This window comes from Globicephala melas, chromosome 3 (genome assembly GCF_963455315.2).
Source record: "Globicephala melas chromosome 3, mGloMel1.2, whole genome shotgun sequence".
Taxonomy (NCBI): domain Eukaryota; kingdom Metazoa; phylum Chordata; class Mammalia; order Artiodactyla; family Delphinidae; genus Globicephala; species Globicephala melas.
This window is the reverse complement of record NC_083316.1, coordinates 66,579,398-66,606,299: the sequence shown is the minus strand read 5'-3', so window position 1 is coordinate 66,606,299 and position 26,902 is coordinate 66,579,398. Positions and strand designations below refer to the sequence as shown.

General features: G+C 36.5%; 1 protein-coding gene across 2 annotated transcripts in view; it reads left to right on the top strand.

The window, feature by feature from the left end:
- EDIL3 (EGF like repeats and discoidin domains 3) overlaps window positions 1–26,902 on the top strand; it is a 430,500-nt gene that overhangs the window by 267,412 nt on the left and 136,186 nt on the right. For both annotated transcript variants that reach the window (XM_060295985.2, XM_060295984.1), the window contains one exon: window positions 7,477–7,658. In XM_060295985.2, the coding sequence (XP_060151968.1) occupies window positions 7,477–7,658 (182 nt within the window). The remainder of the gene's footprint in view (window positions 1–7,476; window positions 7,659–26,902) is intronic.

The window sequence follows — 26,902 nt, the reverse complement described above, 5'->3', positions numbered from 1 at the left end:
GAAAATTCTTTAGTGGCCACGTATCACAGAATCAATCTTCAAGATTGTGAAGAAAATTAGCATTTATCAAGTGTAAGCAGCCCATCTGATGCAAAGAAATAGAGTTTTCTCCAAGTTACACCTTCATTTTATGTAAATTTCAAATACGCTTAACTAAGTTTTGGAAATCATTTTGATGATTTTTCAGCTACTGGTTTCCCTAAGCAACGTTACTGTGGCCATATGTGAAAACTATGTCTTGACACAAAGCAGCATTCTCTAAGTGTGGAGAGAAACAAACATCACCAAATGGGATTTTCACTCTCAGTCCTTTTAAGGTGATCACTTCCAGTGCAATGGGGAGCAGCTGGCTGACCCCCAGGGTGCTCTTCAGGGATTTGTGAGTGAAGGGAAGGCTGTGCTGTGCATGTCCACTTTCACATTCTCACACCATGTGCGGGGAGCTCCTTCCCACCTCCCTGGTCTCTTACCACCAAACCAGTGCATCCAAACCCTATTCCTGAGATCAGCCTTTCTTATACTTCCTATCGTCGTTCTATCCCTTGTCCTCTTTCCTCTGACACCAGTCCGCAACACCAGCAAAGTGATAGCCTGAGAGAAATCAGCAAGTGTGTGTGTGTGTGTGTGTGTGTGTGTGTGTGTGTGTGTGGTGGGGCAGTGGGGGAGCTTAAGTGACAAGACTCACAAGCAAAAAATCTTCAGGGCTCCTGTTAACCTCTGAGGCGCAGTGTGAGGAATAGTGACCTTGATCTCTCCCTCACCAATTTAGAACCTAGTATCAAGACAACTCCAAAGTAGAGCAAACACTAGGAATAAAAGAAAGGCCATGGTCCAAGTGGCACAGAGGGAAGTTTCTGCTTGAATCAGCATTCGCTTCTGCAGTATTGGAGGTCATCAGTAATTCTTTCGCCAGCGCTCGTGTTCAGCACAATTATCGTGCTATGCTAAGCACAGCAGAGGTCTCACTCCTGTAAGATGAGATGCCCAGAGAAAGAGAAGACTGAAGATGTTTAAAGATTTGTTTCTTACATGGCTTTAATTTGAAATCCTTTCATTCTGAAGATGTCTGGATACTGAGATAGAGCGAATGAAAGCAGTACATTCCTGTTACAGATTCAGCCGAGCATCTCCCTTATTTGAAAGGCTTAATCAGCACACTCAGGAACAAGATGTGAGACATCTTGAGGCACTGCTTCCTTGTCAGCTGAAAGATCAATAAAGTGCAGACTCCATTCTTTGCCACGCTCCAGAAAATGAATTTGCAGAGTGAGAGGGACTTCACTTTGAAGCTATTTTATTTGCGCGTGAACTTGGCAAAGGCAGAGAAGCCGCTCTGGGGAGAGCATGTGAGGCTTGGCCCCAGCTGGCCCAGTTGCTCTTACTCAGCCTTCCAGGTGACATCACTCACTTGCTCAGTTCATCTGAACAGCAGGGCCTCCTCCGGTCAAAGGCATTTCCAGGCCACTCAGACAATTCAGGCAAAGCAGTTATTTAACTGATTATGTAAATGACACCTAAAAGCCTTTGGTAATCGTTGTTGATTGGACTCATTAATTTAGGATTATTGTTGACTCTGACAAAAGCAAGCACAATACCAGAGATACATAAACACAGCTCTTATGGTCAGGAAATGTAGACCACCATGTCCTACTGCCATATTTGACAGTGATCAAATTGCCGCTGGTCCCACTCTAGGGGTAATGGTGGACAATTTCAGAAATACCTGGTTACTTTGTGGCAACTAGTTGAAAGAGAAGTAACCCATTTGACTGCCAGTCTGTGTTTGTTTTTTTTTCCTTATGGAAGAAATGCGTTCCCTCTTCACTCAGCATGTAAACAACTTCTAAAGGCTTCAGTATCTGTGTACTCTTGAGAGACTAAGTGAAATAATTTTTTAATTTAAAAATAAATTACACAAATGTTACAATGTTAGCTGTAATTTTTAGTTTCTTTACCTTTTATATTTATTTTAAGATTAATTTTCTGCTAAGAATGAGGCTTGCTGCTGGATACTATGTGGGATATAATCCCTGTCTACAAAGGGGCTCCCCATTTTGTGGGACAGCAGATGTACACACATGGATAAACCATGGGGCAAGGAAGTTCTGGGTGTGGCCTCAGCTTAGAGGCAGATTTTCAATTTTCAATCCTGTCCCTGCAGCCTGGTTGATGTGAATGTAGCCCATAGGGTTCTGCATGGTAATAGCAGGTGGGACTAAAACAGGTCCCCTCAAATGCAATCCACCAGGAAGAATAATTTTTGATAAAATTTTAAGGAAGGAATTAGATTCAAAGGTGTTATTTGTGAGACGTGGCCAATCCCTTAACTGGGAGCTGCTATCTGCTATTTACTATCTGTCACCCTCGAAGATACTCCATTTCTCTCTCCCATTCTACATCTCATTAACACTAGCTCTGCTCAATTTTAACTTCTAAGTATGCTTTGAACTCTTCTTTCCGTTTCCCTTTCAGACCTGCATCATTTTTTACCTGGACCATGGTCGTAGCTTGCTATTTGGCCATAGTTTTGCCCCTCTTCAGTCATTTATATTAAATGACAATATCACCATAGTTAGAATCCTTCAAAAGCTCCCCATCACTAATAGAATCAATTTTTCTCAGCAAAATAATCTAGACTATCTCTGCTTCTTCATCCCATCATTGACTATCCTCTGACCAGCCCGTCTTGGTCTAGTAATACTGATCTGCCTCTACTTCCCTAATCATACCAGGCTGTTTCCCATCTCTCTGTCTGCCCTTCCTTTCTTCTTCACTATGTTAATCCCTACTCTATTCCAGGAAGTCTTTCCCTGAAGCCCAAGCTGGCTTATAATTCCCTCTCCCATTCTCCCAGGGAATCCTGTGCATCCAACCTCACAGCCTCTGCTCTATTATATTAAAATGTTCTCTTCAGAAAACCAGTACAGTAAATCTAGTGCAGTAGCTGACTTCTGCTTCTCACTCAGAGATCAGATTTATGTCACCTCTCAGAAAGGCCATCTCTGATCATCTCATACTCCCACCTGGTTCACCCTTTTTTTTTCTTTCACTTATCACTTCATGGTATTTCCTTGTTTATTTAAGTGTTTGTGTATAGTTTGTCTCTCCGCTAGAATATGAACTCTGAGAGCTGAGACTTTTTCTGCCTTGTTCATCCCTGTATCTCCACTGCCTGGAAAAGTGCTTGGTATATAGTAGGCCTTTAATGAATATGCATTTTCCAAAACTGAATTTAATGAATGGAGAGTGGATGGATGGATGGATCTATTGATGAATAGATGGGCATGTAGTAAGAGGTCAATAAATTAGTCAAGACTGAATAAACCTATCCATATTAGATAAGCAGTATAGAGGCCAATAATGGTAGTAGGTCAATTTTTTAACACCTGTAAAGGGACACAGACCACCATAACACCTCAATATTTACTTCTGTGACTCAGTGCCACAGACTGTTGTCTACTATTTTAAGGTATCCCAATTTGTGAAAGCTCTGTCGTATCCTGAGTCCCACTAGTAATATTCTACACATTTCCTTCATGTTAATTTTCCTATCTTCTATCCTAGTATGTTTATGCGCACATCCCCATATAAAAACGCAGAAGGAAAAGAAATTCAGAATCAACTTTTAAAGAATTACTGAACTCTTCACTCTATCAGTTGACATTATTTTCTGTTTGTGCACAGAGCATTTGGCTTAAATTCTAGACTCATCTTTTATGAGTTTAACTTCCCTCCTCAAAGGTTTCCTCATTTATGAAATAGGTGTGATAATCATTTTTCCTTGAAATATTATTTTGATTATGTGAGGAAACATATATGGATGCATTTTTCAAACTTCAGAATGCTTGTCTAATATTGTTTTTCAAGTATTATTTCATATCCTTCCCTCACTTATGGATAGTGATAGCAGTGTCTATCTCCATATTATCTTTCTTTTAAGCATCTTATTGTTTGCTGCTTAAGGTCACTTAGTCTTAGGTGTATAATCATTTGCATTCTGAATTGCAACTCCTTCATTAGTTTTTATAATTGTTGCATTTAATAGGACATTGGGGAAGTGGATGGCACAGGCAAAAGGAAATTGGATTTTGAACCCTTTATTATGATGGCATTCATTTGATTGTGGTCCAAATGATGAGTGAAGGAAAGCTAGTGTGTGACAACTTTCCAGTGTGAAATAAAGTGTAAGAGTTGGATTTGCTTATTAGTTTGCTGTTTAGGGGGGGAAAAAAGCCACCAATATTCAGCACATATTTATTGAGCTCTTCTTGTGTACAAGCCAAGCCACTGTGAGCATCTAAGGATGCAACAGTGTAAGATCTGGTGCCTGCTCCACAGGAGCTAAAAGGCCAGGATCACCTCATCTCTAAAGAGAGAAATGCAAGTGGCCTTGTAGAACCAAGCTCATTATTCACAATTTATAGCCACATAAAGGCAAAGCACTGTTTACCTTTCCTTACCTCACAGCTGGTGAATTAGGGGTCACCATAACCACAATTTTTAAATTTTTAAAATGAGAAAAATTGAGGACCACTCAGTTTTTAAGGAATTAAACTGATACCTCACAGACTCATGCTTTGGTCAAGAACCCCCCAGAGTCATGTTCCCTCTGCTGGGCTTTAGTGATCAGCAACATAAAGTATAGTATGTAAGTGAGTGTTACAAAACTTTATTTAAAAAAAAAAAATTGTGGAATTGAGGACTGAGAAAAGAAGTATTCATCAGTTTGACATCATAACAATGAGATAGCTCATGTGAAAATATTTTGTAAGCTGTGAAGCCCTATATAAGTATAACATGTCAATATATTTTTTTAAATTATATTTTATCTGAATGAATGACTGTTGAGGGCATGACAAAGATTGGGAGCCTTATGGCTGAGTAAAAAATTGCAAATATATTTTTTAAATTGCTCATTGGTGTTTGGCCTATATGATAATGCAACAGTTCACAGCCACTGTGTTTGTTGATATAGTAGCTAATAAGGGGAGGTTGGTAGGTTAAGAGTGCTGACAAAGTAGACATACTGAATAGTGTAGTTTGAGGTCTAATTTTTTTTAAAATGGTTAAAAATTCAATGAAGATATCCAATTCAGCATAAGGTCTTTAGAAGTAAACAACTAAATGGTACACAGTTCTTTCTAAGGCTAAGCAGTTTAATTAATCAAAGCTGGCTCTCTAACTCTGCCATGCCACTGACGGGCCTACAATAAATGGCCTCCCTGCCTGCTGCATTTTTCCATCCAAACATTGTACAAATCAAGGACAAGCAACCTTGAAACTCTTTTTAATGGCAATTTTCTTAAAAAGCCAGGCTCCTGCAGTTGCTTAAAATCAAAGAGCATCATGAAAGTTTCTTAGTGATTTTATGAAATCTGTAAAGATCTTGAAGTTTGAAATGCAAAGCAAAGCAAGAGGCCAAAGACTCAACATTTGAGTTTTCAACGTTAATTTTTTAGGAATGTGGAAATCAGATTATTATCGTTGGCTTCTAATACTGCTACTCTAAAAACAAATGGCTTCTTAATTTAATGACTTCAAAATGATATAGCGCACCTTTATAAAGTGCTAAAGAGTTCTAAAGACAATTCTTCAGAAAAGATCTTACTACTTAAATTTAACATCAAGTGAATGATTTATCAGCTGTCAATCACAGAGATGCAATTTTTGCTGTATTAATGTCATCTTTACTAATAACAACTGATTAAGATGATTACTTATCCACACATTTTTGTTTTTATAAAAAGTGTTTAAAGGTTTTAAATTCATTGGGGAAATGTTAGTAAGTAATGTGCTTAGAACTACTTATTATCTGAGCTTGGAATAGAAAAAAGAAACATGTTTACACTTAGTGAAAAAATGGTTACCAGTGAGAAACATCTTTGTAACTTTTTAAAATATTATACGCCAGTGGCAAAGTTCTTCCTTTCATATTTTCAATCTCAATCTGAATGTAAACATTTAATTACTGACAATCATTAGACTTCAATAGTAATTAAAATCTAAAATATGCTTGGTAGCAATCACTGATCAAGTTGACTTACATACACTAACATTTAATAACAGCAGTATGCTCCTTTCATATTTTCAGGAATTCTAGTATGTTATAGTGTATTTTATAATAGAATTATCATACGTATTTTACAAATCTAATTTTGCAATAAGTTGAATGTAGTATATGAAACGTTAATGAAATTAAGAAAACTAGGTATTACTTTTTATTATATCATATTACTTGTTCTGAATTTTCAAAACTGAATTCACAATAAATGTACTTTCTGGTGAAATTTTAGGAGATAAGAAATTCGAATGCATATGATATATAGTACATATATAATTTTTAGATTGATTTACCTTCATTTCGAATCTTAAAATCTAAACACTTTTGGTATCTGAGAACATATTATTTGAGTATATTATGCTTTAATCTTAGTATTTAAAATTTTTATTAGGAAATTTACCTTGAATTTCCAAGTTGCATATTTAAAGAAAAATAAAAGAAGAAAGCTAAAATGTCTGTGTAAGATCCCAATTGGTAGAGTTGTGGATTTTGAAATGTAAATATTTTAATATCTTGATTTACTGAGTGGTATTTATACTGCTCTATATAATGTCTGAGTGCTCACTTGCTTACTCTATAAAAATAATTTGTCTACATATTTCCTGTTACTTATAACATATCACAAGTTATTATTATAATAATTTTAAATGTTGACAGATTTACACATTGCCCTTTTTGTGGAAGCATGACTGACAGTGGTTATAAAAATTTAACTTAAAAAATTTATAGAAGTGGGAAATGCTAAGTCAGTATGAAAATGATTTTGATACAAACCTCAGATATAGGCTAGTCAAGAAATAATGGATCAACAGATATTTATTGAGGAATTATGATTTGTGGGGCATACTAATGGGAATATAAAATATGAGAGAGACCTTTTAAGGACATTACACTTTTGTTAACGTGATCAGCAAAGGATAACAGTACATAATGCAGAATCACAGTGCAGAAAGGACATGTCTGTTCAGGTGCCACATTCAAAGCAAAGGAAGAAGAGAGTGGCATGAGAGCAAGAATTATTTCCTGGGCTTCCCTGGTGGCGCAGTGGTTGAGAGTCCGCCTGCCGATGCAGGGGGCACGGGTTTGTGCCCCGGTCCGGGAGGATCCCACATGCCGCGGAGCGGCTGGGCCCGTGAGCCATGGCCGCTGAGCCTGCGCGTCCTGGAGCCTGTGCTCCGCAACGGGAGAGGCCACAACAGTGAGAGGCCCACGTACCGCAAAAAGAAAAAAAAAAAAAAAAAAGATTTCCTTCATGTAGTGATCAGCGTAACAAATCTGTAAATTCCGAGGGGCTTGAATGGCATGATGGTCCACGTTGAAATCACTTTAAAAATATCTCCCATCAAATCTAACAGCCATATTTTGATATGGATTATTTCTAATACATTCAAACTTTTTTCCTCATTTGTTCCCAGAATGCTCGGGCCCATTGGGAATTGAAGGTGGAATCATTTCAAATCAGCAAATCACAGCTTCATCTACCCACCGAGCTCTTTTTGGACTCCAGAAATGGTATCCCTACTATGCACGTCTTAATAAGAAGGGGCTTATAAATGCCTGGACAGCTGCAGAAAATGACAGATGGCCATGGATTCAGGTAACAGATGGGATGGAACAAGGTTACTGGCAAGGAATGACCAGAGTCATTTCACAAAGAAGATAGTGAGGGTCCAAAGTGTGACTTTTCTGCATGGTCACAGAGGAAAGGATGATTTAGCTAGAGTCCAAATGGACTATAAACTCTGAAACTGTGGGAAACATGCACATTCCATTGGAAAGTGTGTTAAGAGGGTTAAAAATGTTAAAATTCTTGGGTTATAAATATCACAATCTTAAGGTACATATCAAAGAGGGAGGTTTTTACATATGCCATGTGTTCCTTAATACTGTGTTAACATTTAGTAGCAACTTTGGATACTTCAAGAGTATAAAAATTGTGTCTTTTCCTTCTCTGTCTTAAGTAGTTCCATATGTGCAAATATAGAATATGCAATGGATTATGATAATACCTCAAATGTCTTTAGAACCCTCTTTCAATAGCTGAGTGTGTTTCAATTCATACTCTATTATTTATTAGCATCAGTCAGCTATTTTTTTTTTAAACATGAGAAAACAATGCCATACCAAGAGACTAAGTGATTTCCCAAAGATGTGATGGAGGGTAGTAATGCCTGCATCTTATATTTTATCTACTTAAATACTTTTCAAGCCCTTAGCTGAAGTGAGACAGGAAACTACCTATTTGGAGACAGGAAAGGTAATCAAACTATGATTTCTGTGAAAGATTATACCTCTGTTGGTGGAGAGCATGTTAACAACATCTAACAAGTCATTGATGTGTGCTGAAGAGAGGGAAAATCCAGTATACACTGGGGTCAGAGGAGGAAGTAATTAATTATCATGAGAAAGCCTCACTGGAAGATAGCTTTTAAGATAGGCCTTGGAAGATGGCTTTCAGTAGAGACCAGATATCAAGGGAACAGCATGATCCAAGATGCTAGGTGAGAACCTGGGCAACGCCATGTAGAAAAATCATGACCTGTGTTTAGGTTGCTAGAGGAATGCATTCAAATTTAGTTTGCGAGTTCAGCACACTGTAGGATTTATGAATACCAAAAGGTTTTGGCTTTATTCATTGGAATAGGGAGTTATTAGAGAATTTTGATTTGTTTAGGTAGCTGATCTGTTTTATCTGTTGTCTACATAGTTTGAGTCTGAGGTAATTTTTAAGATAGGAATCCATGACGTGATGTTATAGCAGAAGATAGAGACTGCTTTATAGGCAGTTAATAGAAAGGGAAATTGATTTACGGCCAAGTAGTATGATTTCTGTAGTACTTTCAGAACAGGGCCAAAACCTCCTTCAGATATATCTTTGCTCAGATTTCTTATGAAGTTTTACATATCCTATATACATTTCTTTTATCTATATGGCTCCATGTGGTTGCCTGATATTCTTGTTTTATGAATTTAATTTGCATGCATTTGCAGAAATTCCTTCTTAAGTTGCACGTGATTTTTCTAATCTACAGCCACATGCACAAAGAAAATTCCAGAGAGTGGAAATGGCACCTTTTTACAGTTTTGATCATAGACTAATGAAGTTCCAGTTAAGTTTTAAATAAACACAAAACAACAAAAAATTCTTGTGTTCTATTTGCTAAAAATCATTCTAGAGACCATTCTTTAAGTTGACCTTATGAAATGTATTTATAGGATTGAGGTCATGATAAAACTTTAGAAATTATGATTCATAGCAGAAATTGTAGAGCAATTGAGAGATGATGTCACAAGTTTGCATCAGGGTTTCTATTTGACAAATTGTTTGTGAGCGTCAGTGATTTCCTATTTCAATAAACCATAAATAACACACTTTGGCAGTTTTTTTCTCTGAGAAACACCTTATGATTGTTTTATATCCTGATTTTTCATTTATTTTGTCACGGTTTATTGCCTACTTAACACTATGCAGAAGTCTTTCAGAGTGTGAATGAATTTTAAGTTTTCTTTATCCCAGTGATTATAGGTAGAAATAACCTCAGTGAAACAGGACAGTGGTAGACTCTTAGAGGAGCTTAGATTAAATATAACTTTATCAACCTAAGTAGAATAATTAAATACGTCTTTTAAGGGCAGTCTTTTACTATTATTGCTATGGTTATTATTATTTTTCTTTTGGTGTAAAGATGATAATGAACTCTTAGAGAAAAACAAGTAAAAGTAAAATAGAAGGGTTTATATTAGATGAGGAAATCTTGCATATGATGGGAGGAAAACTAAAAACTCACCATTGTTATTCAATACGTACTTCATGATTGTGTTCAGAGTATTATGTTATTATATTCTCTAATAACATCTTATTTTCTAAGTTATTTTTCTAAAAAGAAAACGTGTATCCCTTTCTTAAAGGAAAACCGTATCTAGGAGGCTCTGGGAAGTCTAAATATGTACCAAATATTCTTTGTTTGAGCATTAGTAATTTCCCTTGTCATTTAATTCTTTTATTTATATTCAGTCCTTCAAATGAAACATTTGAGTACTTTACTTAAACTCACTTATAATGAGCACAGTATTCCTCTAATCTTTCAGGTGTATGAGACACATGCCCTAATTAGTGTTCAATTTCATTTTCTTCCTTGTCTTGATGAAATGAAAATTGAAATGGCCATTTTTAAATTTACACACTCAGCATGCAATTATGGATAGTACCACAATATTCTTAATTAGTTCTGAATTTGAGGGGTTAGTACAGTAAATTCAGTTAAACAAAAAGTTTTTTTTTTCTTATTTTTTTTCAAGTTTTTCTGACCTTTATTTCCTCACCCAGATTTTTTTCCAAGTAATAAATAACCACCACCTTCAACAGTAACTGGGTCATTAGCACCCTGGAATATCAATTTCGTTTTTGACTGATATGTCAGAAATAACAGCTTTGCAGAATTATGGAAATATGCCTTGTAATATATAAAAATTAAAAGCTTATCTAAACCTTCTGGGAACTTTGCTCACTGAATCAGATCAGCCAGGATGATTATTTATTATTTATTTTAAAAGATAAATATTTTCTATTCCTGTTATTTTTCTCTTCTTTTTTTATAGCTACATGTAGTTTTCATTTATTGTTTTTTTTTTTTTTTTTTTTAAATTTCCAAGGTGGTTTTGTTTGTATATGTTCTTTCTGGGATGCATATACATTGGATTTCCAGGCATTTATTTATTCATCCGTTCAACAAACATTTACTAAATGAATGTCTACCCTGTGGTCTGTTCTCTACTGGGCACTAGAAAAAAGATAGTATTTGCCTTCACAATGCTTTCAGTCTAGAATATAGAAAAGTAAGCAAACATAATAGTATAAGATGTGTAGCCTGGTCTTACATCATCTGCTAACCATTCTATTTGAACCATAATATTTTATTATATCCAAACAGTCAATTTTTAATCGAGCTTTTGTTAAACTAAAAACTGGTTTGGCATATTTATAGAATATGAAAGGAGAGAAGTTCCCATTACACTATATATTACATAGATATATTATTATATGCTGATCTATTTGATGGGTATATTAAGGCAAAGCCATAATCTTCCTTTGAAAATTAATTTACCAGTAGTTGTTTCAGTGCTGGTATTTTATCACAGAAAAATAGATCTTGATCTTTCTATTTTAAATAATTCATTACCCTTTTAGAAAATGTGAACATGAACTTAATATGTTCCTTTTCTATATCCCACAGAGTTTAGTGGGAGGTGGGGGGGTAGTTATTTCTCAAACTTTAATGTACCTAGGAATCACATAAGTCACTGGATAAAAATAAAAACTTCTGGATTGTCCCACAGACCTATTTATTGCAGGTCATCCTCAGACTGTACTGTAAAAACAAGGTTCATCAGCTCATAAAGCCTGGTTTTGTACTGCCTGAGATACATTAAAAATAAATAAATAAAATGCAAAAAACACTTTTGCTTGATGATCTGATCACACTGTTGTTGGAACTGCAAGTAGTGATAACTGCATGGGTGGAAGGAGAGGAAACGACAGCGAAGAAAAATGAGGAAGAATAGTAGGAATTATGTGACCCGCAAAAAGTCTGTAAACTAGAGGGAGGCAGAACCATGTTGTATATCCTAGTCAGAAGTGCATCCTCCCTTTAGCAGCAATTCCTAAGTAGTCATTTTTCATTAGTCATAATAAAGTCTTTAAGTATTTTCAACAGTTAGTGTTCTTAAATGGCTATTAGATTCTTCTTTGTTAGAAAAGTTTAAATACCCAAAAGCAAGACCATCTGACTTTTGCATTTTAAACAAAATAATAGTTAGTGTGGAATACATGGACCCAAAAGAGACTTATGTGAGCACAAGTTATGTTACAAGTTCACATTTCTGGAATATAAATTTCATATGTGGTGGGGTTTTTTAAACTTTGTGAACAAGGTATTTAAAATGCTGCAAAAAATAGAGTAATCATATATTTCATTTCAAAAGCCTATATATAATATGTTTGAAGACTTTTTTGGTACTTATAGGCACCTGGAGCTCCTTGAAACACAAAAACCGTTTTTAAAATCATAAAATTAAAAAGTTGATTTTTTTCCAGGTTGTTTTCTAGTTACAGAACCTGAATTGCACAGAATCGAATCTGTCTTTACTATTTCTTCATTCAAGTAGAATATGTTTTAGCCTGTTTTTTCCTGAAAAAAGCTACATTCTCAGATACACTCCCATTCATACTAAACATCTCTCTAAGGTTAATTATATCTAGACATTAATATTAATTAGTCTTAATTAATTAATTAATATTAATTAATATTAAGAATCATCTTTGTTTCAAATAGTAATCTTGTATGGAAAATTACTATTTTCCTTTAAGTTGTTTATTAGAAGTGAGCCTCTACACAGTTGTGTATGCTTTTAAAAAATGTTACTTTTTAATGTTTAAAAACAAAAAGGCACTTAGCATTAAGTAAAAATGGCATGATGCATCTTTACTGAAATATATTGATATAATATATTTATTGATAAATAAATATATTGATAATAAATATATTATCAATATATAATATTGACAATAAATATAGTTAGTCTCTAATTATTTGGTCATTTACCACATTTATACTAATACTAGTGCATATTGCTTGCTTATTTGCTTTAATGGATGTGTTTTGGATCTTAACTCCAGATTCTCTGAGCTATGGAATAGATGACTAACCAGATAACAATTGCCTCTAATATAAAAGAAGCTGCATTGGGAATCTCTTTTTCCTCTAAGCTGCTTCCTCTCTTTCAGCACCCAAGACCTCATTGACCTGGATTTCTTGCTGTTGCTCAATTTCACCTGGCTGTTTGCTGCTGTTGTGGTTAGGCACATACACTTCATGGTTTTTCTATTGACCATCTACCAACCTTTAGATTCAGCTCCTTTGTTGCCTTTTCGATAAAGTGATTCCTGAAATTCCTGCTTTTTATCTCCAAAGCCATAAGTGACTACTACACTGTCCTTTTTTCCCACTCTGCCAACTATGTATTTCAATCATAGCAGCTAATATACTTAACATAAAAGGGTCTTTGTTTACCTTTCTCCTATATCACTTGAGACTTAGTATTACACCTGATTTAAGTCTATTTCCATAGCACCTTGAATTAAAAAAAAAAACAACTGTGTTGGATAGATGCAGATAATTGATAGAAGAAAAGAGACTGCTGAACAAAACAGATCGGAGAGAGATATTGGTTGTTTTCACATGGTAATCATACTGCACTGAGTGGTACTGAGAATGTCCAAACAACTTAGCTCATCTCTGTGTTCAGCTGTTATATACTTACATGTGAATTGTGCCCTCTAAGCATGATCCCATTGGTGCCATATGTGCTACATCTCTCCACAATATAAGGAATTCCTCACGCATCTGGGCAGCAGAGGAATGAAGCTTTCTGTAATTCCAGTGGCCCATACTTTCCTCCGTAACCACTGCATACCACTTTTATATGCAACGTTAGATGAGCATGGGTAATATTTGTAAGGGTTTTGCCAGGAAGTCTGCTAATTAAACCCGGAGTGCCAAACACCAAAATTTTCATCTTCTCCTATCCTGGTTATGTTCTGTTCCAGAAATGTTAAAGAAAAAACGTCTATTTTAACTTCTTGCAAAATTTTTATAAGTTTGTTATTATAATCACACCACCAGAGTTTAAAACTTTAGACATTACCGTTGTTAAAATAATCATATTATTTTAATGTCTCTCTTAGTCTCTAAGATTAATTTACCATAGAGAAACATTTAAAGTACTAGTATTTCCCAAGCTTATGCTATGTCATTTTTGCCCTTACAGAAATGTCAAAAAAAACCCAACAAAATGTATTAGTATTATTCATAAAATATAGAATATGAAGAGTTACAGGGAGTTGTTTTAATACAATTTTTAGCATCTATTAAACTGTTAGTAGATAATTCAGTAAAACACTCATATATAAAAGACTTTTTCATTATATGTACTTGCTATACATTTTGGCCATGAGGAAAACATTTCCAACTTATCTTCTGTATTTACAAAGGTTGAGATTTTTTTTTTTTGCGGTACGCGGGCCTCTCACTGTTGTGGCCTCTCCCGTTGCGGAGCACAGGCTCCGGACGCACAGGCTCAGTGGCCACGGCTCATGGGCCCAGCCGCTCTGCGGCATGTGGGATCTTCCCAGACCGGGGCACGAACCCGTGTCCCCTGCATCGGCAGGCGGACCCTCAACCACTGCGCTACCAGGGAAGCCCAAAGGTTGAGATTTTAAATGTCTTGTGGTTCGTTTAGTTCCCAATGTCTCATGAATATTACCAGAGTGATTTTTTTTTTTTTTTAGTTTATGATACTGGTAGATTGAAATGGAGATCATCTGAATTGATTGAAAATAACTCTCTGTCATGGAAAAAACAAAACATTCAAAGTTTAATATCTCTGGGTTTTCCAATCTACCTTGATAACCTTCATGGCAAACTTACTCTGGTTCCCTCTTCAAATCTCGCAACCATCTGGGCAGCCTCTGGGCTATATATCCCAATTTATGGCACTTAGGACTAAAGGAGACAGAACCCTAAGTTCCTATCATCTTTCAGAGTTTCTAGTAACTTTTCTCCGATGTTACCAAACGCTCTCGTGAACGTCAGTCTGCCGTGCCTGTGGATCCAGCTTCAATCCAAGGTGTTAACTGTGCTTATGAGACCTGCCCATGGGAGATTTTGCTTATGAGTCCGCATCAGCTACTGCCTCCAATGCAACAGTTCGTTCTGAAAGGGCTGCAGCAGCACCTCCTGCAAGGGCAGAGGAGGTCTGCTGGCAGCCTGTCCTGAGTCCTTAGTGGGGGTAGAAAGGCCGAGAAGCAAGGGGAAAAGTGAGAGTCTGAGCTAAAGGTTTGATTGTCTCTTTATGTTTATCGTCTGGGAACTAGTGGGATTACTATTTGGACTGAGCTGAAGGAAACCCTTATTTCCACTGTAGACACTGAACAAATTTATTCTGCCCCAAGGCCTCACTGAAAACCTCCTTGTGTTGAAAATGTGACCAAGTACCAAGCCACTTGGCCTGATTCTGAAAGCTTTAGTTTTTTGAGGCAGTAATTAATTTGAAACCATTTCAATTTGGGGGTTTCTAACTGAATATGGTTAGATTTAAGTGCAGAAAAAGTTACTCTAGTCACTTATACTTTGGATCCAGCTGAGTCCCATTATCCATACTATTATGTATTAGCTTGAAAATAATCTAACAGCTAGCACTATATGCTGTTTCAACTACTTCGTGTATATTGAATCCGTAATTCCATGTAATTGGTATTGTTCTTATACCCATTAGTCAGATAGGGACATCTAGGCACGGAACGATAAATTGTCCAAATTGACTAATCTAGTAAATTGCATGGTTGGGATTTAAACACAAGACAGCTTGTGTGAGAGGCCAGCGCTAAGCCATTCCTAACCTCTGTACTATCCTTACTTTGAAAGCTCTTGGAAGTGCCCTTTTATTTATTTATTTATTTATTTTTGGAGGTACGGGGTGGGCACTGGTAGTGGGTATGGGGGGAGTCTTGGATTTTCTTAAAGCTTTATAAAGTAGCTATTGTATTTTATAAAATTTATATCTGCCCATAAGCAAGCAGTGCACCTCTAGGCCGGGGCAGTAGTTCTCAAGTGTCAACTACATAAAAATTACCTGGAGGGTTTTTTAAATATGGCCCCCATCCTTAGAGTTCCTGAATTCATAGGTCAGAGTTGGAACCCAGGGGACTACATAATAAGCAGACACCTCAGGTGGATTGTGATAGTGGAGATCCTTAGGAAAAAATGTAGTAATCACTACCCTGATGGAGCTCACAGTCTAGCAAGAGAGATATACTTCTCCTTGAATGTGCCCCTTTCACTATTAGAAGCAACTTAATTGAATAAAGATGTTGGAGAATAGTATATTGTTCTTCCAAATGAGACATCAGTGTGGGATATTTTAAAGTAATGGATGGCATCAAGACATCACAATTCTAAGACCTAACGACTTAAGCTGCTTTGGTGATGTTTTATTATTAACCTGCCTGTATGAGTTGTCTGCCTTAAGTGGAATCCCCATTCCTCCATGAACTGGAAATAGTAATGCTTAATCGTTTTCAAAGGATTTTTGCCTATGACGTGAGGCCTTCAATAATTAAGTCACAATTAAATAGTAAAAGGGTCGTAAAATAGCCACATCTCTGGAAGACCAGGCTTTAAATGTTTTATTTTTAAAACCTCAGCTGGGTCTTAGGAGTCTTTAAGGAAGAAATACTTATTCTCTACGCAACCAGAGTATAATGAAAACATCAAAAAGCCATTTACATTTTAATTATTAAAGGTGAATTTAGTATGTTCACCATTTTTGAGGATGACATTGAAGAGCTTATTCCAAATGGAAGGAAGAGTCACAGAGGAGATGGAGGGAACTCAAGGTACCACAGGGACTGGTTTACTATACTGAAAATTTGGGTACATGTGGGGGTGGGCGGGGGTGGGTGGGAGGGCGCGGAATAAGAGGATAAGGGTCTGCAAAGGTAAGGAGACATCAGAAGGTGAAATACATCAATACTGGATGAAGGTGGCACTTGATGGTTATTGAAGAGTTTTCAGCAGGTTATTAATACTGTCAGAACTAGAGTTTAGGAAGGTGGCATGTCAGTGGTGTGGTGCGTATTATGTGTATACAACACAAAGCCTAGTGCTAACGAGGCTTTTAGTACAATTTTATTGAATAAATGCTGTGTTTAATGCAGAGGCGAGTCTAGGAGCAGGCACAGCAGTTGAGAGGCTTTTATGGCTAACTGCCCAGAGGAGGACCTGAATGAGACTGGCAGCTGTTGAAATAAAAATAAAAGATCAAACTGTAAGAGGGTTTGAGGGTGCATCACTGACAACTGATTCAACTGTGTGTTATGGGAGGGGAGGGAGGAAAAGAGTAAGAAAAATTAAATTCCAGGGTTTTGAGCCTGAGCATGATTTTGGTACCATTAACAGAAATGTAGAAATCAGGAAAAGGAGTTGGTCTGCTTGGAAAATGATGCATATATTTTGGACCTTGGTGATTTACCTAGAGAAAATGATACCCAGTATAAAGTTGGAAAAGTGAGTTTGCTCTGTATAGAGAGTAGAAGTGGATCAAGTGGACACCACTGCCAAGTGACACGCTTCCTTATTACCACTGGCCACTTTGAGCCACAAGGCCACGCCTGTCCACATAGAGTTGAAATAGATTTTTGAGGGGACAGATGAGAACTTTAAAACAGAGTATCCTCCCACAGAGGTGAAAGTCTCTCTCTCTTCTATTTCCATTTTCATCAAAACAGTGTATAAGACCATAGCTTACCTGGGAGCACCATTGCACAGGACCCTTTGGAAGAAAAGAGCTGAACTTTGAGCTTGGGAATAAGTGTATTCATTCTACACGTTAACACCTTTTTCAGGACATTTCATTCCTGTGCTATATGTTGGTTACATTTTCTCCATGTATTTGTTTTTAATGTTGTTATTGCTGTGGCTGCTGCTGTTTTCCCCAAAATTGATATATTTCATTAGAATAGTAGCTGTTTCAACTTAACATTGGTGTACTTAGCGTAGATTGTTTTATTTTGTTGTTATTTTGGTTCTTGAAAAAATAACAAAGATCTCCTTTTTTTTTTGCCCACAAATGGGCTGTCAGATTTTTGCTTGTATTATGTGTTTAATGCTACTTTAAGTTTGAAGTATTCTTCTCTGAGTTTATAATAATAGGCTATATTTTCATTTTTCAGATTAAAAAGAAAGCTATGTTAAACTCAGGTCTCCTTAGTTACTATCATTAGCACTGCTATTAGAGTGAGTGCTGAGTTTCAAAAGCAGATGTAAATTTTTCTTAGTTTTCCTAGCAGGAGCCCAACCTGAGCCAGTATTTTTACATAATGGTAGCTTTCAAGAAGTTCTTTCAAGTGATTATCTTGTAAAACAAAACAACAAATAGGACATTTTGATATTGCCAATGGATCTTAGCTTTTCTTTTCTTAGGAGCATTAACCCAGATTTGGAAAGATGTATGTAAATGTTGAAAGAAGAGTACACTACAAATTTTTTAGAATGTTTTCCTTAGTTTCCAATCTGCTGTAGATGAATCAGTATTTATTTAGCAGCTCCTATTTGCAGAGAACTATTTGGGCAATAGACACGTTTTCTGAGCCTATGTGGAGCTTATTTAAGTAAAGAAAACATTTCAGATGATCTTATGCAAAAAAATTTTTACTTCATTGTGTGGACATTTGAGAGGGAAAAAAAAAAGCTGTTTGATTTAATTCAACGAATAATTGAACTCAACGATATGCTCTGGGAGGTGGGGAGAATTTATTGAGTTCCAGCCACATGGGACTTCTTGAAGGGTATTCCCTTCTACTTCCCAGGCTTGGCAAAAACATCTTCCAAAGTGACCTCCAACTCCCTTTTAATTAATAAATTCAATCATTCATTCATTCAGTATTTTCACTGAGCATTTCCCATGTGCCAATTTCTCTTCTAGAGGCAAGTTTATCAAGGAAGCCTTCCCTGACTCAGCTCTTCACCCTAGACTAGATACAGTTCTCATAATATATGTTCTTATAACTTCTTATTCTTTTTTGCTCATTGCTTATAATTAAAGACTATACAGGAGATTATTAAGTAAGCTGCATGAGGGTAGGGGGACTGTCTGTTGGCTCACTTTGTATTCTCACCAATCCCAGTGACTAAACGTTTAATAAATAAGAAAAAATATGCTATCATAATTGGTATCCCCAAGACCTAGAACAATTTTTATTTGCTCAGTATTTATTAAGTGAATTAATAAATAGTGTGAAGATAAGCCACATTACCTGTAAATCTAACACAAGTAAAACACATTTGCATAAGCAGTTATATTCTATGGTAAAGCAATCTGGTGTTCAAGATCAGTGGTTCTGGATTCAACTGGCCACTGTCACTTTGGATAAAATTACTTAACCACTCTAAGATACAACTTCTTTATATATAAAGTGGTAACAAAAATAGAGTGGCTTTTTAAGATTGTTGTGAATATTTTATAATGGATGTTGTCACATATTACCGTACAGCAAGTGATTAAGAAATGTACATTCTCACTCATTTAACAAATATATATTGAGAGTTGTAGCCAAGACTTTTAACTGTCTCCCAACATCCTTTTCGCCTATTTCCATAGCAAGAGGATTACTAGCTAATAAGCATGTTTTACCTCAGAATATAGTCTTATTCTGTATAAGATTATATATCTTATTCAGTGTACTATTCTGTATATTCTATATAAAAATATAGTCTTTTAGGCTATATTTCCCAACCTCCCTTTCCACTAGGTGTAGCCTTGTGATTCACAAAGGGCCCAAGGCATATAAGCAAAAGCATCACAGTGTGGTTTCTGTGAATCTTCCTTGAGAGGTTACACCCACATGCCCTCTTCTCCCCTCTTATCCCTTTCTTCATCCTGCTGCCAGAAACTCAGATGCCACCATCTTGGACCATGAGATCAGGGTTACATACAGTGGCAACAAGATAGAAGGCACCCGGGGCCCTGCTATATCAGCTCCTTCTGCCTAGTCACATGTTTACACAAGGGAGAAGCCAAATTCTTTCTTATTTAAGCCACTGTTAATTTGGGCTTTTGTCACTCACATCTGAACTGAATCTTACCTAATATGATTCTGAAAATAGCATATTCAATATTAGATCCAAGGCCAAATGTATTAGTGTCATAATAATATTTTTTAAGTGTTACATGTAAGTGCAAAGGAAGCTATTTAAAAGGAGACTTAAAGAGCAGATAAGCTTTCAGACTGCTCCAATAGATGAAAGGGGCCTTCCAGATAGACAGACATAACAACAGAAGAATTACCTTTTTGTCCAGCCTCGCCAGACCCTCATTAGCTTAGTGAGGGCTCCACCTCCTGGGCTACCTCTCTTGCTCTCCTCTGGGTCTGAGATGACCATTCAATCCTGGCATGTGACTTTGGGGAGGCAGCTTGACCTTTCTAGACCTAGTTTTCTGTTTCCAGTCACTATTAATTGATATTTTCTCTTTATGTCCACAACAACCCATTTGTCCCGTTATCATTTGTAATATTCTGCTTCGAATTACAGTTAATTGTGTGTTTTTCCTCTTTAGATTACATGTCCAAAGATCTTTTCTGTCTCCATTTCCCACTGTCTCTATCATCATGTTTGTAAATTATAGAAATGTGGGACAAATTAAATCCATTAAATAATCAGAAGTGCAGCTGAAAATATAAGTTGCAATGACATGGTAGGAATTAGTGCATGCCAGAGTGAAAGATGTGCATGTTTTAATTTGGTGGTGGGTAGGCAAACCACTGAAGGTTTGAAAACGAAGAAGTGATCTAAGACTGGAGAAAATCTACAGTTAAAGCTACCAAAAAAAAAAAAAAAGTCAAGTGTAATGTACTTTGCCTTATTTTGAATGTCCTAATAACATGATTATAGTATTTTGTCATCAGAAATTTTATGTCACTTTTTAAATCATATGAATCTTAGAATAATGGGTCGTAAAATGAACTGTAAAGCTAGAGTTATGGATGTAATTTTTATAGGCATAAATCTGGTCAGTGGTTAGTATGTGTAGTCCTTGACCATTAAAAAATAACTTGTTTTCTAAATTCCAGTCACACTCTAATGAAATTACAAAAATTAAAAATGATATTTTTCCGTTTAAAAATAATTAATTCAAGGTTTCGAAAATGTCAGATCAAATTGTTTTATAGTATTTAGTTAGGGGAAGTGGAACAAAAGTTTACGAACAATACAGTCATTACATCTTTTAAAGATTGTCTAATTGCCAACATTTGTTCAGCAAAATTATTATTTTAAAATAATGAGGTGTATTCTATTTTCTTCCTCCTAAATTTGAAATATTTTAATGTTTTGCTATGCAGATTTTTTTGGTAGTGGTGAAACTGTGTTTCTTTGAAAACATGTAAAAATATTATCTTTCTACCTTATCAAAGAGTCCATGTTGGACAAGAGTGCTGTGTGGGGAGTAGAGTTTTTTCTGTGCTTACCTTTGCCCTTTGTGTATTCGTCTCCTTACTTCTAAGGGAGCATAGATGACCAAAATTCCCCCATCATCTTCCCATCTTGGCCCATATGGGAGACCAGAATTATACAATTTATTTCTTAGGGTTAATATAAAGAGCAAAGAAATAATGTAATATGTATAAAAGCACTTTGAAAAGTAAAAGTTAAAGAAATGGAGTCTAATATGCCTGATCAGTGTGAATTAAAGAATCATTTTCTTATTTTTGTTGTTTTCCTACATTTGTAAAGGAGAAATTCAACTTTCCTCTTTCCTGGAAAGAATGGTACTGATAGCAAACAATCAAAGAATCCCTAAAGATGCTAGGCACCTAAGGGTCAACATCACCTCTAATACTCAGAAGACCCTGTGAGTTAGATAGCATCTCATTACCATTGTACAGATGAAGAAATTCTGGTTCAGGAAGGCTAAGAACCTTGCCCAAGGCCATGTTAGGAAGCACAGTGGCACAACCAGTTTTCCAGCATGGGTTTTCAGAAGACAAACATTTTAAGTACAGTGATCTTCTCCCACCCTAAAGAAACAGAATTTCTGTTGTTCCTTCTAATACCTCTTGGTGAAGGCAAGCAATTTTGGGTCTTAGTGGTTCTTACCACTGATCATCACCTAGAAAGGAGGGGTCTGTATGCACATCTTAAAGACATGCAGTACAGGACTTCCGACTGCACGCTTTTGCTTCTCTTTGTTTCTCATCTTTCCAGTGTTCCCATAGCACCATCATTCTCCCAACACCTAATAAGAAGTCCCAAACTCAACAAGTCCAGTCCCAGATGTTGGTTTGTTGTGAAAACCTCTGACTTCAAATTTCAGAATTTACTTGCTCATAAAGGGATTCAAAATGTTCAAACAGCTTAGAGCATTTTACCTTCCATATTTTATTTAAAGATAATTATACATTTAAGTGGAGTACCCATACTTTCCATAGAAATACAATGCAAATTACAAATTAATCCTTACCATAGAAGTGTATAAGCAGGTAGAAGGATTAAAAGATATTACTTGCCTCTTCCAGGGAGACTTCATTATAGACTGCAAAGAACCTTTTGTATCAGGCAGCACTTTAAGAGACTATGGAATATTGCCAGTGTGCGTCCAATTTTGGAGTCATATTAAAAACTTACTTTCAGCATGCCTGAAATTAGATAATCTGGTTAACTCAGGTAATAGCATTCCTAGCAGCTACCTTTAGGTCTAGGGTAACAATTTAATAATAAGGAAAAACGACCAAGCACTATTTGGTTTGTCTTTTTTAACAGAGTTTTTGAATCATGAAGTTAAGTTCTCAAAAAAAGCCATGAAATGTTGTCTGTTTGGTTATTCAGAATATTTGCTGATATATTCCAATGTGACAATGAAATTTAATTTCTAAAACTATGTAATTTTATTTTTGAAACACAGATGGAAGAGTGTACTTATGTAGATTAAAATAAACCAGAAGTACACAAAGACTATAGAATACTAAGTTATTGCCTGGTAATGGCTGCTGCATCTGTGTCTCAGAGGTTTCCACTCCTTCTGTTTAGCCCTCTGATTTCTCTTTTTGGTTAATTCATTCATATTGCTCAATGCTAGAAAATAATATCCTAGAACATTTGCCACTTTGTTTGCTAGAGCATATGTTTGCTTAGACTTTTTCCTACGGTACATAAAAATGAAGAGTATCATAGTATTCTGCTTCCCAGAAGTACCTTTTAAGTTTTTATTATGTGATTTTTGTTTCTGTCTTGATGTTTAAGTGATCCCATGTCAGCATTTTAAATTTCAGGGCACTTACTGACACTACCAATAATATCTTCATGAAGGGAAGGGTATAGAGTGTTCTCATAGCAAAACTTGGAAACTGTTCTGTTGGCATTGTTGTTTGTGTGCTAAAAACAAGCTGAAATAAGAAAAATTAGAGAACACAGGGGATAATGCGTTCTTCTCTACCTGCCAACCCTTCATCGTCCTGGTTAGGGATATGAACATCAGGGAATTCTCAGGTTTGGCTAAGACTATACTTAAAAGTAATTGAAGATCCAGTTGTTATTTTACTTTTCCTATTCCCTCAGTACTGTCCTCAGTCACATTCACTTTGAAGGCCACTCAGCGAGGTGGTTGAAGTGGAGGAGAGCATTCATGTGGACCTTAAAGTGAAATTCCTCCCCATCGTTCCTGAGCCAGCTATTAGAAGTAATGCACCTGGGGCTTCCCTGGTGGCGCAGTGGTGGAGAATCCTCCTGCCAATGCAGGGGACACAGGTTCGGGCCCTGGTCCAGGAAGATCCCACATGCCGCGGAGCAACTAAGCCCGTGCGCCACAACTACTGAGCCTGCGCTCTAGAGTCCGTGAGCCACAACTACTGAGCTCACACGCCTAGAGCCCGTGCTCCACAACAGGAGAAGCCACCGCAATGAGAAGCCCACGCACCACAACAAAGAGTAGCCCCCACTCACCACAGCTAGAGAAAGCCCGTGCACAACAACGAAGACCCAACACAGCCAAAAATAAAATAATGAAGTTTAAAAAAAAAGTAATGTACCTCTCCTAACATCTGCCTTGAAAGTTTTTTTTAATTGATAAACTTTTTAAAATTTTTCAACATGCTAATTTATCCCCCCTCTCTCACTCCTCCCCCCTCTCTCTTTTCTTGGTAGAGCAGGTGATTGTCCTCTTCACATCTGCCTAAGAGCTATTGCTGTTGACATTGGCCACCTGTAGGAACTTAAGCAAGTCCAGTCTCTGGCCCACAGCCTCCCTCTTTCCTCTCCCCTTTATGGCGCACCCACTGCTCCTGTGCTTGTGCATCAAGAATTTTTTTTTTCCTTTTTGGTATCACCTCAAGCTTCTTTAAAAATATATAGATTAGCAAAGTGACCTTATTTTTATTATTTCTAATGTATCTTTATTGAGGTTAATGTTCCTACTCATGTAATGTCATCATTTTCTCTTTTAATTCCTCTTGTTTCTTCCCCATCTTCTATCTTTTCTTTGAGGTTTCTGTTTTTCTCCTTCCTTCCTTCCATCTTTCCCTCCTTCCTTCCTTCCATCTTTTTACTGAATCTATTCAAATTACCAGGTTTTTTACAGACAATGACTCCTTTAATTCTTGCCCTAGCCATATAAAGTAACCAGGAAAAAGACAAGAAAAATCTAAATTTCAGAGCACAAGAATTAAAATCCATACCTCAGACCATGAAACTTTATTTATGAGGGTTCTGGACTACCACTACCTTAATATATACTATTACATGAAACTTAATATACAGATTGAAGTCTTTAAGCAAAATAGCCACAGTTCAGTTCATTCCTGAATATAAATACTGGAGGATATGAAGAAACTCTAGCCACAGCAAGTAACAAGAAGGGGGAGAAGAGTACAATATACTGAAGGCTCTTCAGAAATAGGGGGAAATTCAGAGGAAGCTGTTATGCCAGGACTCGTGGAACAACTAACAGGTTACACCCATGATGGTGTGTGAATTCCTTCTGTTGCATACTATGTAGTGAATGAGGTGTTTCACTTTGACTGGAAATTTTCCCAGGTGCAAAGAGTCATAAAGAGATTATAGTTTTTATGCTTACTTGCTTGTGTTCTTGTCCCATCTTTTTTTCAAAGAAGACAGTTGGGTTAATTGAACACATGTCAAAGGCTGACCAGCATTCAGAACAGTGGAGGGCAATTTAGGAGCCCTCTTATCTGGAGCTTCAGAACTAAGTATTGATTAGTTAATAAAAACTGATTAAAAGAAAAAAGCATTTAAATTCTTTTTCATGTTTCTTAGATGAATCACACCCATGAAGCGTTATTGATTTCAGTTTTTATTTTATTTGTTGCTTAAACATACTGGCAAAGTTATTCAAGCATAGAACCCTAGGTATTAATTACTTCCCCAATAATATCAATTGTTTTCAGTAATTTGCCTTTTCGAGGTTTTTCAAAGCTATTTCATAGGCAAAAAAAACCCTCTCCTTTCCCAGTCACATTTAGCAATTATGTTTAATCAAATTACATAATTAAAATAACAAGCACAACTTGAAAAAAAACAGATTGAGGATCCAACACAACTGACTCACGGTTAGTGTGCGTTTCAGCTGGCAACAAGGAGAATAGGCCTGGCAGAGACCAGCCAAAGTGCCAGGATGTGCAGAGCAGTGCATGTGTTTAACAGTGGGGATGAAGTGTTAGTGAATCAGGTCATTGGTGATACGGAGGTTGTTTAAGGGAAATTCTGTTATAACTAGGCCAGTCATATCAAAACCATGAACCTATGCACTGTTGGTCTGAGTTACTCCTTTCATCCTGACACCCCAGAGGTCTTCTTCCTTAGACGCGTTCATGATGCTTCCCACCACCCAGGTCTCCACAGAAGATGTTAAAGATGCAATCGATAAAAATACTTTATGTTAATAAGATCATGTGAATTACAGGGGAGTCTAATTCCCTGTAATTTTTAACTAGAAACTTTTGGTAATAGTGTTCCTGTTTCTTTTTAACCCCTTAAGTGACATCTGAACAATCCAAATATGTAGAACTGCCTCAGAGGCTCAAGTTATTTCTCATATCACTCAAAAGAGATGTGGTTGCCTGTTCTTTTTGCCTGAAGCTTATTTGTATTGCCAGCTCCCAACTGACACACAGCCCTCCTGGAGGGATTGTCCTTACTGTGACCTGTGAAAGCATACTTAAATGAGGTGGATTATGAAAAATATTGTGGAGAAAAAAAAAAATCTCATTTACAAATTTAAAAGTTTAAATTCCATCAGTATAAAATGGTTATCTGGAATTTTCAAATATACATATACATGTATACATATGTGTGTGTGTATATATATACATTTTTTTTTCATACTTCCAGACCTGGAGCTAATTGAATGCATGTCTTTTTGCATCTCCACTCCACCAGAGGTAGAATGTTAGTACATAAAATAAAATCTCTATTAAGATGAAAGTGTCATGAATAATGATGATTTACCATTTCAAGGGTGCTCTAATTCTCTCTAATTACACATATCCTTTATAATAACCACACAAAAAATAATGTTTCTAATTCAGCATAAGGACAGTTCTGATACTCGAGTGAAATACTCATAAAAGATGGTTGTAGTTCGGCCATTGTTTCCTTAAGAAATGTGCTTTTCATTTAGTTTAAGCATGATTGTGTTCATAGCTAATACACAGTTACAGCAAATTCCTCAAGTTATGTTTTAACAATTCTAATGATGGACATATATCAACATCATTCTGTCTCATAGGTTCTTTCATTACTTAATCTTGATAGTTTTAATATTTATATGATAATCCATAACCCTCATCATTAGGAAAAGAAAAATTAGTAATTTAAAAATCTCTCTTCGGGGCTTCCCTGGTGGCGCAGTGGTTGAGAGTCCGCCTGCCGATGCAGGGGACACGGGTTCGTGCCCCGGTCCAGGAAGATCCCACATGCCATAGAGCGGCTGGGCCCGTGAGCCATGGTCGCTGAGCCTGCCTGTCCGGAGCCTGTGCTCCGCAATGGGAGAGAGGCCCGCGTACCGCAAAAAAAAAAAAAAAAAAAAATCTCTCTTCACCAGCACTTAGTGGTCAATTTACATAAATTTTGTGCAAATTATTAAAACACTGGTATGCATAATGATTGTTATAGGGTATCATTATTTAAGTACTATTTATTTACATAGTACTTTAATGTAATATGCTGTCTAATCTTCAAATCTGCATTTTTTCCATAGCAACTCACAGACTACTGA